Source organism: Crinia signifera, chromosome 6 (genome assembly GCF_055691185.1).
Source record: "Crinia signifera chromosome 6, ASM5569118v1, whole genome shotgun sequence".
NCBI classification, from domain to species: domain Eukaryota; kingdom Metazoa; phylum Chordata; class Amphibia; order Anura; family Myobatrachidae; genus Crinia; species Crinia signifera.
Window position 1 is genome coordinate 115,185,363 of NC_139222.1, and position 15,424 is coordinate 115,200,786.

General features: G+C 40.6%; 1 protein-coding gene across 1 annotated transcript in view; it reads left to right on the top strand.

Moving 5' to 3' along the window:
• Nucleotides 1-15,424, top strand: part of LOC146009634 (piezo-type mechanosensitive ion channel component 2-like) — an 87,740-nt gene that overhangs the window by 41,883 nt on the left and 30,433 nt on the right. Inside the window, exons 26-35 of the mRNA XM_083150085.1 lie at nt 2,060-2,303; nt 2,555-2,651; nt 2,741-2,903; nt 5,372-5,461; nt 6,554-6,663; nt 7,253-7,321; nt 9,512-9,624; nt 11,101-11,215; nt 13,274-13,342; nt 13,423-13,589. Coding sequence (XP_083006211.1) covers nt 2,060-2,303; nt 2,555-2,651; nt 2,741-2,903; nt 5,372-5,461; nt 6,554-6,663; nt 7,253-7,321; nt 9,512-9,624; nt 11,101-11,215; nt 13,274-13,342; nt 13,423-13,589 — 1,237 coding nt within the window. The remainder of the gene's footprint in view (nt 1-2,059; nt 2,304-2,554; nt 2,652-2,740; nt 2,904-5,371; nt 5,462-6,553; nt 6,664-7,252; nt 7,322-9,511; nt 9,625-11,100; nt 11,216-13,273; nt 13,343-13,422; nt 13,590-15,424) is intronic.

Sequence of the window (15,424 nt, forward strand, 5' to 3'; positions counted from 1 at the left end):
GCCACACTATATAAAATCAACTCCACGCCGACGTGGAGCGTTGATAGTGGGGTGGCGTTAACAATGGTAGGGCATTTAACATACTTATTACCCATCAGGGTAGGGATACAATTAAAAATCGGGTCTGGCTGGGCATTTAACATAGAAATCGCGTCGCATCGCATGCCATTATAATGGCATGCGATGCGACGCGATATTAAAATTGTACACTCTGCCCGGGAAAAGCCTCAAATCGGTCCCATCGCATGCAATCGCATACCTCAATTAGTGGTATGCGATTCGATGGGCGCCGTGATAATACGCAAGTACCGAATAACCCCCTTAGTAATGTACTCAGTGTGCCTCAGCTCCCAATGCTCAGCACCATTAATTATTGTGACATCAGCAGATAGGTGAAGCTGCAGCGCTACCCCACTCCCATGCACAAAACCTTTAGCTGAAAGAAAGAACAATAAATAAATGTTTATTTTTAAATACATGCCCGCCACAGGGCGGCCCTAGATAGAGGGGGGCCCAGGGGTACTGAGTCCCCCTGAGCCCCCCTTAATCCAGCCCTGGACCCGCTGTACGGTTAAGGCCTGTTTTTCCAACTGTCTATCTACAGAAAAGGGGCGATATGTATCAAGCTTCAAAAAGTGATCAAATGGAGAGTTATAAACAACTAACCAATCAGCTCTTACCTGGCATTTTTTTAAACCCAGTCTGTAACATGGCAGGTAGGAGCTGTTTATCACTCGGCTTTATCACTTTTTTGAAGACCAAGAAAAAATGTCAACTGGGTACAGTAACTACAGTATGACAGTAGACACACCAGGAGGGGTAAAACAAATGATTGAGGATCTAGGTAGATTAGAGGAATGGTCAAGAGCATGGGTCCTCAAACTGCGGCCCCCCCCAGATGTTGTGAAACTACAAATCCCAGCATGCCTTGCCACAGTTTTAACACTCCCTTATAGCAAAACTGTGGCAAAGCATGCTGGGATTTGTAGTTTCACAACATCTGGAGGGCCGCAGTTTGAGGACCCATGGTCAAGAGCATGGCAATTACAGTTTAATGCCAAAAAATGCAAAATCATGCACTTGGGTCTCAGAAATCCGAAGACTAAATATAGTATAAATGGCACTATAATGGAAACTACTGAGGAAGAGAGGGATCTAGATGTCACTATTTCAGGGGACTTAAAAGCTGGTAGGCAATGTAACAAAGCAATGAAGAAGGCAAGTCAGATGCTTGGTTGCATAGGGAGAGGTATCAGCAGTAGAAAGAAAGAAGTAATAATGCCACTGTATAGGTCATTGGTACGACCTCACCTAGAGTATTGTGTTCAGTTCTGGAGGCCATATCTCCAGAACTATATAAATACATTAGAGACTATACAAAGAAGGGCAACTAAAATGGTGCATGGCCTACATCACAAAACGTACCAGGAAAGACTAAAAGATCTTAATATGTATACTTTAGAGCAGAGAAGGGAAAGGGGGGACATGATAGAAACTTTCAAATATATCAAGGGCTTTAACAAGGTACAGGTGGGAGACATTCTTCATAGGAAGAGGAGCAACAGAACACGAGGACATGCACTGAAACTAGAGGGAGGAAGATTCAGGGGAAATGTGAGGAAGAATTTTTTCACAGAAAGAGTAGTAGATAAGTGGAATAGCCTCCCAACAGAGGTGGTAGACGCAAATACAGTAGTACAATTTAAACATGCTTGGGATAAGCATATTGATATCCTTACAAAAAAATAAGGATCAAATATGGTTTGAGGTAACATGTTTAAAAAAGGGGCAGACTAGATGGGCCAAGTGGTGCTTATCTGCCGTCAAATTCTATGTTTCTATGTTTTGGACATGTCAAAGCATGGGCATAAGGTTGTGCAGATGTCCTTATAGCAAATATTTTTGTATAGTAAATAACCCATTTTTCTAGTACGGTCCAAATTATTATTTATTCTATGTTTATTTAAAAGGCCGCAAAACAAGGACCCGCATTTACAGTATGTTATGTTTATTAAAGATTACTAACCTCAATAACATCTTCTTGATCCACTCTGTGCAGGTCCTACCTGGACATGGCTAAGGTGGTGATTTTCAGCTTCCACTTCTGGTTTGTGTTGTGTTTGATCTTCATCACTGGAACGACCCGCATAAACATACTGTGTATGGGATATCTGATGGCCTGTTTCCATTTCATGCTGTTCGGTGGCAGTCTCATTTTGAAGCCAGTCCGCCATATTCTAAAGCTCTGGGACTATCTCATAGCCTACACGGCCTTTGTTATCACCATGAAAAACCTTCTGTCGGTATGTGTGGTTAATCCGATTTCTTGGGGGTTTCCACTGATAGGTAACATGACATTTTATAAAATGGTGATGATCGTTCTTATCTACAGTACATTGGTTTCCCAAAACATGTATGTGTTCCATCAAGTCTAAATGATGTTAGCTGTGCTCAGACTTTGATTAGAGTAGTGGGCAACTTAAACATATTCTTAACATCAATTGACTGAATATAATTAAAATATTTTCAATAACGTTTTGTATAATTCTGTCAGATAGGGGCGTGTGCTTACCTTGACAAGCTCATGAAGAATAACTGCTGGCTCATCCAGACGTTTAGCATGTTTTGTACAATCAAGGGATATGACCTGTGTAAGTATCTGCTGGCCATCTAAAACACTGACTGTGTTTATTGTGTGAGCGTGACTTTAGAAAGGTCTGATTTTGCCTTCTCTCTACAGCGATCCCCTCTGATGACACATGTGAGCTGCCTGAAAACGAAGCCGGGATTGTGTGGGATGCAATCTGCTTTACTTTTCTATTGATCCAGCGCCGTGTATTCTCCAGCTATTACTTTCTTTATGTTGTGGCAGACCTGAAAGCCTCTAAACTCTTGGCTTCAAGGTATTCTGATTTATCTTATACAGATAGAGAAGTTGTGTACATTACTTTCATATGGCATAATTGTTGGTTGATGCTTTGGATCCTCCTGCTTACAAACTTTGCATGTATTATAGCTATGTTTCACTCAATGGGGCAGATGTACTAACCCCCCCACTTTGCGCTTCAGAGATAACGTCCCGCTTCTCCTGCATAACGAGGAGAAGCGGGCACACGTTACTGGGGAGATGTATTAACATCCCCCATGCCGATAAGGAGAGCCGTTATCCCCAGCGTTAATGGCTCTCCTTATCGGCTCCGTCGCCGCCCCGCACATGCGCACTCGCCGTCGCCCCCCCTGCCCGGCTTACTGGGCATGCGCGAGATCTCGCAAAAAACGCGAGATCTCCAGCGCAGCCCTAGCCAGAAGCAGGGCTAGCGTTGTCCCCACAGTGGGGGATAGGACAACACTAGCCCTGAGCTGGCGAAGCGGCCGGGGCGAATTAACGCCTTGAAGGCTGTTAATACATCGCCCCGGCCGCTAATCCCTGGGGGGGATTGCAGGGACAGCCCCGCCGAGCGTAACTCGGCGGGCTGTCACTAGCGCACGTTAGGTGCGCTAGTAATACATTAGGGATAGACGTAATCCCCCCAGTTAACCAGCGTTAAGTGCATTTTTGCACTTAACGCTGGTTGATACATCTGCCCTATGTTGTGGCCACAGATCTAGTAAAACAATATTATATTCTATAGATATTATGACAATGATTTCAAAACAAGATAACTCACTGCAGTGGAGTAACTAGTAAATAGGCGCACCCCTCTTGCCCGCCCCCCCCCCCCCCCTATCCCCTTGCCCGACCACCCAATTAGAGTTCCCTGGATATAGAGCAGGGTTTAACCCGGGAAGGACTTTGGACAAGTGGCAGTGTCTGCCCTAGGTTGGGACAATGTTCCAAATCCTGGTTTTAACCCAGGGTTTTGGTGTGAAAGGGGTATTACTGTTATGGGAGGCCAGTCACTCTATGTTGCCAAACCACTTCTACAATTCATAATGTTCATAATGTTCTTAACCCTGTTGAGAACCTCTAGGATGAATTGGTGTGATGGGTGCATTCTAGGTCAACCTTCAGTGTCCAAGTTTGTCACTGTACTTTATGGCGATATGTACCGTATATACTCGAGTATAAGTCGACCCGAATATAAGCCGAGGCACCTAATTTTACAACAAAAAACTGGGAAAAGTTATTGACTGAAGTGGGACCCTCACTCGAGTATAAGCCGAGGGGGGCTTTTTCAGCATAAAAAATGTTCTGAAAAAGTAGGCTTATACTCGAGTATATATGGTAGATAGTTTTCCAAGAAGATTTTCTGCAGTAATTACTGTTCATGGTGGACCTACAAAGGACTGATGTCAATCACACCTTGTTGCTCTATTTGCTGTCAGTATCCAATCACTTTTGTCTACATGGTGTACAAGAAGAAGCCATTACATCTCAAGATATTGCTGCATAAAGATGAACATACGCATCTCATTCCAGGCATACATATTTTCAGCATGATATGCCCAATTTACTTCCAAGCCTTTATTAACTCCTGTGCGCAAAAAACACAAATACAATAAGAGATGCATATGTTGTCTCTATTGCAATCTTCACTTTGATGGGATTTCTGTGTTAGGGATACAAGAGCCATGCAAATACCAATTGTAACTGCTACCTTGTTGTATGCACAATTGATGAGTTGAACACATCAATGCAGCTGGATGGTCCCATATATTTCCCTTTTTTCACCATTATCATTAGTGTGCACTTTCAGCATCAGCATTGTCCTTGGTGGAGAAGATATGTCTGAAAACAAGTGTAATTACTCTCAACTGCACACACCCCACAATGTCATTGATCCACCATTCTAACTGTAGGCACTATGCACCTATTTTACACCCATTGACTCCCGTTAAGCTACAAGTGGACATGTGCTAGAGTTCTGGACAACTCCACTACACCTGTAGATGAATATGCTAGGCTCCAGGGCATGCAAAGTGCATAATAAACTCCACTACACTTGTAGATGAATATGCTAGGCTCCAGGGCATGCAAAGTGCATAATAAACTCCACTACACTTGTAGATGAATATGCTAGGCTCCAGGGCATGCAAAGTGCATAATAAACAAGCATTATGTGTTTGCAAAATGCTGCAATCTGGTCAGGATCTGGAAGACGCTTTTAATTGGATGAGAAGAGTCTTCTAGAAATATAAATTACAATGTATTATTCGTCTAAGAAGTATTAATGTTGTCAATTGTTGTATGTGCCACAAGGTTAGTCCAGAAATGTTAAGTACTTCTGTGCATGGTGGAGTTACCAGTGTTAAAGATTACATAAGTAACTCTTTCTACAGTGGGTATAATTTGCATTTATTAAGCTGAGTCTGTAATTAGTAAATAAGATGTTTCCTACTTTTTATTTTCTTCTTTGTGAAAACACTGTAGAGGAGCAGAATTGTTTGAAGAGAAAATTAAGAAAGTGGTTGCAGTCCGTCTAGAAGAAGAGAAGAAATGTGCTCAGGCGATGAAGAAACAGTAAGTGGTTCTAACTTCTCTTTGATAGATCCCTGAGACCCGATTTTACATTGGGTCCAATGTTAAATGCCCCCCCAGACCGATTTTTTCCGACCCGATGAAAAAATCGGGTCCCATCGCATTTGATTGCATGCCTTAAGTTAAGGCATGCGATAAAAAAATCGGGCCCCCAGATATTACACAAGTATCATGTTTTCACCTATGCACCTAAATACATTATGGCAGGGTTTATTGCGTCCCACATTTATGACCATCTTTCAAATGGGCCTGATTCAGACTTGATCACTATGTTGCTAATTTTTGTGACCCTGCAAAATCCCACCCTGTCCAAGCCTGCAAATTGCTTAGCACAGCTTCCAAAATATTGCAACCTTGCGATCAGCTGCAAATCCATGCTCACAACCAAATGATTTTTCTAGTCTGTGCGTATCCCAGGACTTATACAGTGGCTGCATAAGAAACAGACTGCTCGGGGTCAGAGCTGACGTCACACGCCTTCCCATAAAACTCCTGGATATACAGATTTTTTCCCTAGTACTCCCAGAAAACCGCGTTTACCACCCACAAACACCAGATTCCTGTCAATCAACTTGTAAACAGGCAGCAATCAAAAAAAGTAGGATTGACTTGGGCAACTCAGAAACTGGATAAAATCGGGAAACTTTGAATTCCCGCTCTTTTACATTTTAGTTATCCTATTAAAAGTTTACATACATTGTAGGATACATTTTTACAAAGGGATATGTGTGTTACCTTTCTCCCTTGATTTTATTATTATCTTATTGGTTAAATAAGTCTTCATGATGGAGATATAGTATTGTGAGGAGCACAGCTGTCATAGAAAAGGATTTAATGGAAGTATAAAAATAGTTTGTTAGGGCATTATCAAACTTATGTCAGTTTGAGCAGAGAATGGTACTCTAGCTCCCACCCTAAAAAGTCAGAAATGTGCAAATGCACAAACTAACTGCAAATACCATACATTTTACTGGTATATGAAATAACGTATACTTCAGTTTTACATTGGTGAGTGAGAGAAAACTGGTTCAATTTCTTTATTAATCTGTTTATCTGTCTGATTTAAACTGACAGGATGGAGCAGATCAAATCTAAACAGAAAGCATCAAATGAAGATCAAGTGAGGAAGGAGAGTGTAAGCTGTACGGGTGAGGACACCTCTGAGCCATCACCGAAGGACAAAGGTGAAACACAAGGCTTAAGAATTAGTGCACCAGCAATCAAAACATACAGGGCCTAATTCAGATGCAATTGGAGGACAAATTTGTTCTCAAAATGTGCAAATCCATGTGCACTGCAGTGGGGCAGATGTAACATGTACAGAGAGAGATACATTTAGGTGAGGTGTGTTCAAACTGAAATGTAAACTGCAGTGTAAAAAATAAATCAGACAATATTTACCCTGCACGGAAACAAAATAACTGTTACATCTGCCCCACCTGCAGTGCACATGACTTTCCATTTTGAGGAATTTTGAAAGGAGAGCCTACCGTAGATCATACATAGCATGATGTAAATAAACATAAACCTACAAAGAGATCTCCTTTCTCAGTTTCAATATGTAAAAATAAAACTGAACCGTCTAGTGCAGTAATATGTCTACTAATTAAGGGATTATCCTTGTGCTTAATCGGAACAGATATAAGTATGCAAATAAATAATTTGTTATCCTAGTTTCAAAATGATGAAATATGAATTCTATTCGTTTTGCACTGTCTATCCACATAGTTGAACAGATAAACTTTTATTAATATATGTGGTGTTTTCATACAGATGACAGTGAAAAAAAGGAAAAAGATGGAAAAAAGAAATGGTGGCAGCCTTGGGTGACCCATACAACAAGTAAGACACATGGATAGAAGATATTTAAAAGAGTAACAGAGAAATGTGTTAGAAAAGTGCTTCTACATTGACTAAACTTCTACTTGATATTACAGTAGCTCCCATGTTTCCAGGTTCTTCTCTCAGCGTTCCTCATGCCTACGTTTAAAAAGACGACATATCTAACCTGCCATTTATTTATTTTATTTATTAACAGTTTCTTATATAGCACATACATATTACGCAGCGCTTTACAGAGAATATTTGAACATTCACATCAGTCCCTGCCCCAGTGGAGCTTACAATCTATATTCCCTACCACATGTACATGCACACACAGACATTCTAGGGTTAATTTTGTTGGAAGCCAATTAACCTATCTGTATATTTTTGGATTGTGGGAGGAAACCGGAGTACCCGGAGTAAACCCACGCAAGCACGGGGAGAATATACAAACTCCGCACAGTTAGAGCCATGGTGGGGATCGAACCCATGACCTCAGCGCTGTGAGGCAGCGCTGCCATGCCAAACTCACATTATAAAACTCCCCACACCTTCTTATAGTTGACCTATAAGTGAAACGACTTTGCCTTCCCCATAAATATATTGTAAACTGGGCTCCATAGGAAAGTCATTTTTTCTTGACTTTCTTAAACAGCTGAAAGTTTCAGTTGTTTTTACCTTTAGTATCTTCTTGGGTAACTTGGGTATCTTCTTTTTCTTTTTTTTGACCATCAGGCTGATGACTTTTCTAATCTCAGTCAGTGATTCAAGGAGTTTGAAAAATATGTTGAATTGTCTGTTATTTTAGACTCCTCACATTATTTTGTGCCTCCACAATGCTGCCATGTATGTGCTGTCTGCTGACTACACATGTCATGTGATGATCTTCTGCAGTAACTTGCTGGGGTCCTGTAATAATTTTTAATGTCTGATGGGGTCCCATAACAAAATAGTTTGAGGACCCCTGTACTAAGGAATACTATTGAAATAATAAACTTAGGATATCCAAATTTCAAGTGCAATATCACAGTGCTATAAATGTTTTATTTTTTTAAACAGCACTGAATTGTACACATCCGAAGTTTGCAAATGTGCTATCATTTAATATGATCGTGATTTACACCACCGGGGGGTGACTTATTATTATTTACTATTTATCACTTAATAATTTAAATGTGTTTATTACCTATTAATATAAATTTTACTGTTTTGTGCATGCATGTTTATAAAATTGTTTATTTTTAACATTGGTTTAATTCATTGGTTATATTGTATCTCCAAGTGCCCCACGTCTTTCCAAATCCAACTCCTTAGGTAAAGCTTCCATAATGAGTTGACAAGAGCTGTCCGCTCAGCTTTATCTCTAAGTCCATCCCTAAGAGTACAGAGGAAATGCTTGAAGGGTGACAGTTTTTATGTTGCTGGTAGTCTTACATTAAGTGGTAATCTCTATTTTGTCAATGGGTGTTATCAATTCCAGTGATGAATCTGCAAAATCTATGAATATTTAGCTATTTTTAAAATTGTAATTGTTCTAGTTCTTCAGTCAGGTCAGATGATAACATATGGATAGATTGATATATGAGGCTATTAAGGCACATTGAACATTCCCTGAACTTGATCTGATGCTAGGATTCCTGATGAATTGTATGGTCTAAGTTAATGAAAGTTAATTATTATCTTTGTTTAAATTTACATCTAAAAACATAATTGAGAGTCCACACTGCTGTGTCAGGAGAGAACATTTAAGGTCATCAATGTACTCCAGTACATTGTTCCTAGTGGGCAAAATTACTGCTCCCTCCTTTTTTTGTCCTTTACTTTCCATTCCTCCTGTTATGTTGGCTGTAAGATAAGGGAATGTGAAATATAAAAAAAAAGGGTACCATCATTTCATGTGTCAGATCTGTTTGATTAAAATCTCATCTGTCAAGTACTATGGGTGTGTCCATAATCATCAAAATTATAATTTGGGACATTCGTGAACGCATTCTACAGATAATTCCAAAGATAGAGCGTTGTAGCCCATATTATCCAATTATAGATTTAATTTTATTTTCTAAAATGATACAATTAGTCAAATTGACTATGGTCAGTGCAATGTGTCACCTGCAATGCAGTCATTGCAAAATCACCTGTGGGACAATTTTATTTTAAATTCAAGAAGGACAGACTTTATTGTTACACTATGTACTCTGTGTTTTTCAGTGGTTCGTAGTGGGACCTACAGCCTGTTTGATACAGATAGTGAGGATGAAGAGGAAGAGACCCGTGAAGAGAAGAGAGAAGAGGAGCCTCCTAAAAAGAAAACAGCATTTCAGGTAAATAAACCATGCAGTAACACCTGAAATTGAGCAGGTATGCCTCTTAACAATGTGTAACAATTGTATCTATGAATAGAAAATGCACAACATCAGTTTTGTGCTAATTAGAGAAAACATTTCTTGATATTAAATAAAGGTCTTAATTAAATATATTGAAATTGCTTAAAGTTGCCATTGTTACCGTACCCAAAGACATAAACAACAACTTAATTGGTGAGTGAGGGAGGGTTTCCAGCAGGGTTTCCATAACGTCATCACACTCACGTTAATGTGTACTGTAATAGGGAAACAGTTAGCATCCTAAAGGGGCACTTTACTAACAACCTAATTTTTGCTCTGGCCTATTCATCCCAATGCATCAATAATTCCTCTGAGAATGATCATAGAAAAGTTTAACATTTACATTTCTGTTTCAACCTATTGTGGGACCATAGTGTATAGAGAGCATAGTGATCCTTTAAGGATCTGGCCATGACAGGGCTTTGGGGTATGGGGGCAGCATGAAGGTGGCGGGCCAGGCCCTCTGACATCTGCATTGGGGGCAGGCCTGTGCTGCCAACATCCCCATTAGAGGGCGGCCATTGGGGGGGGGCAGCTGCTGATGTCACTATTGGGGGCGGGTCTGGCCCCACCAAAGGCACTGCGGGGGAAGTGCTGGGCATCTACGGTGGCGCTGGGTTTCTCCGTGCATAGTGCCAGGGACAGACAGCAGACTGTTCTAGCAGGTCGCTGCTAGAGCAGCAGGGAGAAGTTTGCCCTATGAAAATTGGGCAGGGCAATCCGTGTGTGTGTCTTTGGTATTGTTTCTGCGACTTTATGCAAATACCTCTACATACCCTTCCCTAGTGCACATCTGTGCATTTTCCAAGGACTAAGAAGCCCACTTTAAGCATTTACATTTTCAAATACTACTTGATGCAAAAAGTGCACCAGCTCTATGGTAGGTGCAGGTTGTCCGTCAGAGTATGGCCTCCAATGTGCGCCATCATAGCCAACTTCGAGGCAACATGCAGGAACACTCAATACAGTTTCAAATCCTTTATGAGACCACCTGTCTCAATTACATCTTTGACTCACACTGAATGATATATTGTTTGACTGCATTTAAATCGATGCCATTGTTTGCCCAATCACCGCATCAGGCTTGGAGCACAACCAATGGAATGACTCGGCACATGTTGGTGCGTACAATGATGGGTACACACTAGACGATGGTGCCGCTATTTTGACATATCTCCTAATGTGTACCCTGCTTAAGGCAACTCCATGAGAACATATAAAAACTTAGATTCACTATAGCTTCTTTTTTCTTTTTTATGTGTGTGTATGTGTGTCTGTGTGTGTGTGTGTGTGTAACATAAAAGATGATCATACGAAAAGGCTTTGTTCTTTTTCCATCACAACCAGAATGAAATATGAAATGAACAAAAGAGAGGATCATTGTATTGTGTTGATATTTGATATTGCTTCCAGCTAGCTTACGAGGCATGGACTACAAGTTCTAAATCTGCACTAAACCTACGGAAGAATGATGAAATTACCATCCGAGAACAGATCCGCAAAGAGATGGAAAAGCAACAGTCAGAAGGTACATTGCAGTCTAATATTTAGAGAATGACTTGGGATTTTACTCCATTATTGCTGTCCTTTATATATTTTATGTGCCATTTCATCCTGAAATCCTTGAACATCCCATTTCAGTTGGACCAAGAGGAAGTCCTTGAGGCCTGTCATAAATAGCATAGAGCAGGTGTCCATGGTTGTGTATTGCATGTTCCAGCCTGTTAAAAACACCAGTGTCCCCACGCCAGTGTATGTTATAAAATTCAACCATTTTCAGTTCCTGTACATTTTGGCCTGTCAACAGCACTGTAGGTGCTTATGGAAAGTAATGGCAGATGTGAATGTCATTCCGAGGGGGGGGGGGGGGTGTTACCGTGATACCTTATTTGGACAATCTGCTGAACATGGTATGCTCCCTGTCCTTACTGCAAGCATATGTTTTGGAGATGATCATTACCTCGGAAGCTGTTGGTAGGGTTAACAGCTATAACAGATCCAGCATCACTCCTTCTCAGCAGATAGACTGCTGTTCAACATCCAGCAGTAAATTGCTACAGGAAAAAAACATCTCATTAAAATTGATTATCCGTTAATATGTATATAAATATGTCTACGGAAAGGAGCACATTTTAAATATCGTGAGCTTGTCATCAGTACAGATCATATTTAATCAATTATTTTGAATACTACGTGATACAGTTTCCATAACTCTACTCAGGGCGTTTCAGGAATAAAATTCATTGGGTGGTTTCATGCTGTAATCAGGACATGCCTTTCTTGTAAGTGAGGACCATAAATATCCAGTCAGACAATATCATGGAAGTGGTCAGGGTTATACCAAGAGTGTCCTGTTCATGAGGGGAACTAGCAGAATCATGCAATGAATGGAGGCAAATGTTCTAGCCACTGCAATGATCCATATCCACAAGGGAGATAACATTAGGCAGAACCTTAAAATGGTTCCTTAAACCAGAAGTCTTTAACAAAATAGTGGACAGATGTTGGCATGATAGCATCTCCACTGAACCACAAGTTAGATTGCCTCTGCTCCAGGTCAATGGATGCATTCTATTTAAGCTGTTCTATCATAGGTGGAAAAGAACAGACAGTTATAGAGGAGCAGGGTGCTGGCTGTTGGTCATGACAATGTTACTGAGCAGGGAAAGGGATAGGTGGATGTAGGGGCAGACAGAGGGGGTCATTCTGGTTGGGTCGCTAAACAGCGGTCGTTCGCTGCTTAGCAAATCTTCAAATGGGGCCCACCTGCCCTATGATTGCTGACGCCCTGCCACTTTGCAAATGTCCCCGCCGCACTGCGAATGGGTGTTTTGCATAAAAATCCATTCACAGGGTAGCATGCGGACCCAGAATCATTCGATGATCCATTCATTATGCCAACATGGTCAAAATGCAAATACTACCAAAATGCCAACATTTAAAATGTCGACATGTCAAAAAGTAGATTTTTTTGTAAAAAATAAATAAATAAAGTAGACATAGGTCAACATGGACATCATATAAGTGTACCGTGTCCCCTCGCATGGCTTGCCATGCTTCCGGCACAGTGCCTCACTGTGCTCAGCACACTATTATAATGGAGCTCTATGTTCACTTGGATAATTAGGTAAGAACAAGTCGGGTTTCATAGAGAAAATCATAAAAAAAACTCATGTCAACTTTTTGACGTCAACTTTTGAAATGTCGGCATTCTGACTGTGTCGGTAAATTGACTGTATCCCCACAAGAGAGCTAAAATCACCTGTAGAGTTGCATTTAGTGACCTCTCAACACTAGCATATAACAGTCATTTCAAGTCTCAAGGGAACGGGGATAGCTTCCTACATTTTGTAATAATCGGGGACTGAATGGTTGTTTAAAATCACCATTTACATCAGTTAATGTAATTTAGGTAACTGCAACAGTAATGTATGTAAACACTTTTTGTTGTTTGGAAGGGCCCTCGTTTTATGGTTTGGGACCAGAATCTAAAAATGCAGTATACACAATTTTACACTCTGTTTTGCATTAATATTTGCACATATTTGTGTCCATTTCAAGCATTTTCTTTTGTTCTCAACTGAAGGGATGTCAGAGGAAATGCCCCAAGATAAAACAGAAACAGAAAGTCAGGAGGAAAATGCAGAAGGTCCAGGTAAGCTACTCGACTGTAAATCATACATTATTTTCCCTCAACAATCACTAGCTCACACTTCATGTGTCTTGATGTGACAGAGAATATTGTTCAGAGGATCATCAACATTGTGAAGTTCTCCTGGGTCTTCATCCAAGCTCTCGCAGATGACACCATTGAAACCCTCAACTCTTTCTGCAAAGACAGCGTGGACATTGCCACTGTTCTGAGGATGGAGCGCTGCATGTTGCAGAGGAACATGGACAAGGTGCAATTGTTTTCTTTTTTTTTAAGATATCTGGAGTATTTTAAAGGATGCTCTAAGTAACATATGGGATAATAATAACTGATGTACTCAGCCTGATCTACCCCCCTACTTCTGCAGCACTCCAAACTAAGCCCTCCCTGCCCCATCATCTACAGAGCCCCAAAATTAACTTGGCACACCTCCTACAGCACCCACAAAATGGACAGGTTCTCCCCACTTCCTATAGCAACTCCAAAATCAGGGGCAGATGTATTAAGCCTTATAAAGACATAAATGCGAGGGTGATAAAGAATGATTAGCCAATCTGCTCCTTACTGCCGTTTTTTAAACACAGCCTATAACATGACACTTATGAACTCATTGGCTGGATGTTTATCACCCTCAAGTTTATCCCTTTTTAAAGCTTAATACATGCCCCCCCCCCCACCCCAATCCAACAGTGTCTGTAAACTTGCCTTCTACAGCAAAATCGAACTTGGCCTTTTCTGCCCACACATACGAAAAACCCCACAAAATGGACATGCTTCTCTCAATAGTCTCCGACCCTAACCCTTTGACTGCCAACATCTCTGCGGGAGATATTCAAAATACCCACTAAAAAAGCCAGCATGGCTCACATTTGTTATATAAATTAAAAAAGTGTATAAAAAAAGATTATATTTCCTATATACTGTAAGGTAAAAATCACAAAGAAAGAGGAAGGGGGGGGGGGGGGGAGGCCTGGGCTGCGCACCATATTTTTAAACATATTGGGGCAGATGTATTAAGCCTTAATTAACCTACCACTATATTTTTGGATTGTGGGAGGAAACCGGAGTACCCGGAGGAAACCCACGCAAGTACGGGGAGAATATACAAACCCTGCACAGTTGGAGCCATGGTGGGAATTGAACCCATGACCTCAGTGCTGTAAGGCAGTAATGCTAACCATTACACCATCCGTACTGCCCCAAACATGGCAGTTAGCAGGTGATTGGCTGGACGTTTATCTCTCCTTATCACCCTTGGATTTATCTCTTGTTAAAGCTTAATACATCTGCCCCAATGAGAGGTATTACCAAGTTAAGGCTACTAGTACTATACAGGAAAGAAACAAAAATAAAAATACTGATGCACACTCCAGGTGCTAAGAACACTGCTAAAAATAATTTTGATAAACTCTTACAATGAACATGGAGTGTAATTTAAGTTCTTAGCACACATTTGCGCAAATATGTGGGCCCATCCAACATGTTCAGGTGAACTTCATTAGATGGGTCCCTAACATTTCTAATGCTAACACATTATATCAATTTATCTAGGTATTACCTTCAAATAAAGAACATATTAACATGTAGTCAGCAATGTAGGAACCTGTGCTCATTAAAACACCTGAGGGTAGATTACATTACAGGTCCATATGTTGAATAAACATGTTTGCTTGGCAATTTTCACACCTATTTTGACAAATTCACTTGGCACTCAAAGGGTTAATGGTTATTACATGACACCCCCATGTGCCTTTTCAATCAATTATAATAATACATTTATTTATATAGCACTTTTCTTCAAAAGGACCCAAGGCACTTTACAGAAATCATGCACATAAGACAGAGAGAAGAATTCATTAGATCAACATTGACAATGCCAACATTCATACCGTCAAAACCACCATGTTGACAGTTATGATTTGTCATTGCTTATATATTGAAAGGTTCTCATCTACTGTGTGCACATACACAGTATCGACAAAGAAACGAGGAACACCAACTCCCCCAGTGAGTCTATGGGATTGCAGCTGATCGCAGAAACATGCCCCTAAAATGGTCTTGACACCCTACATTTTTGCCACCAGT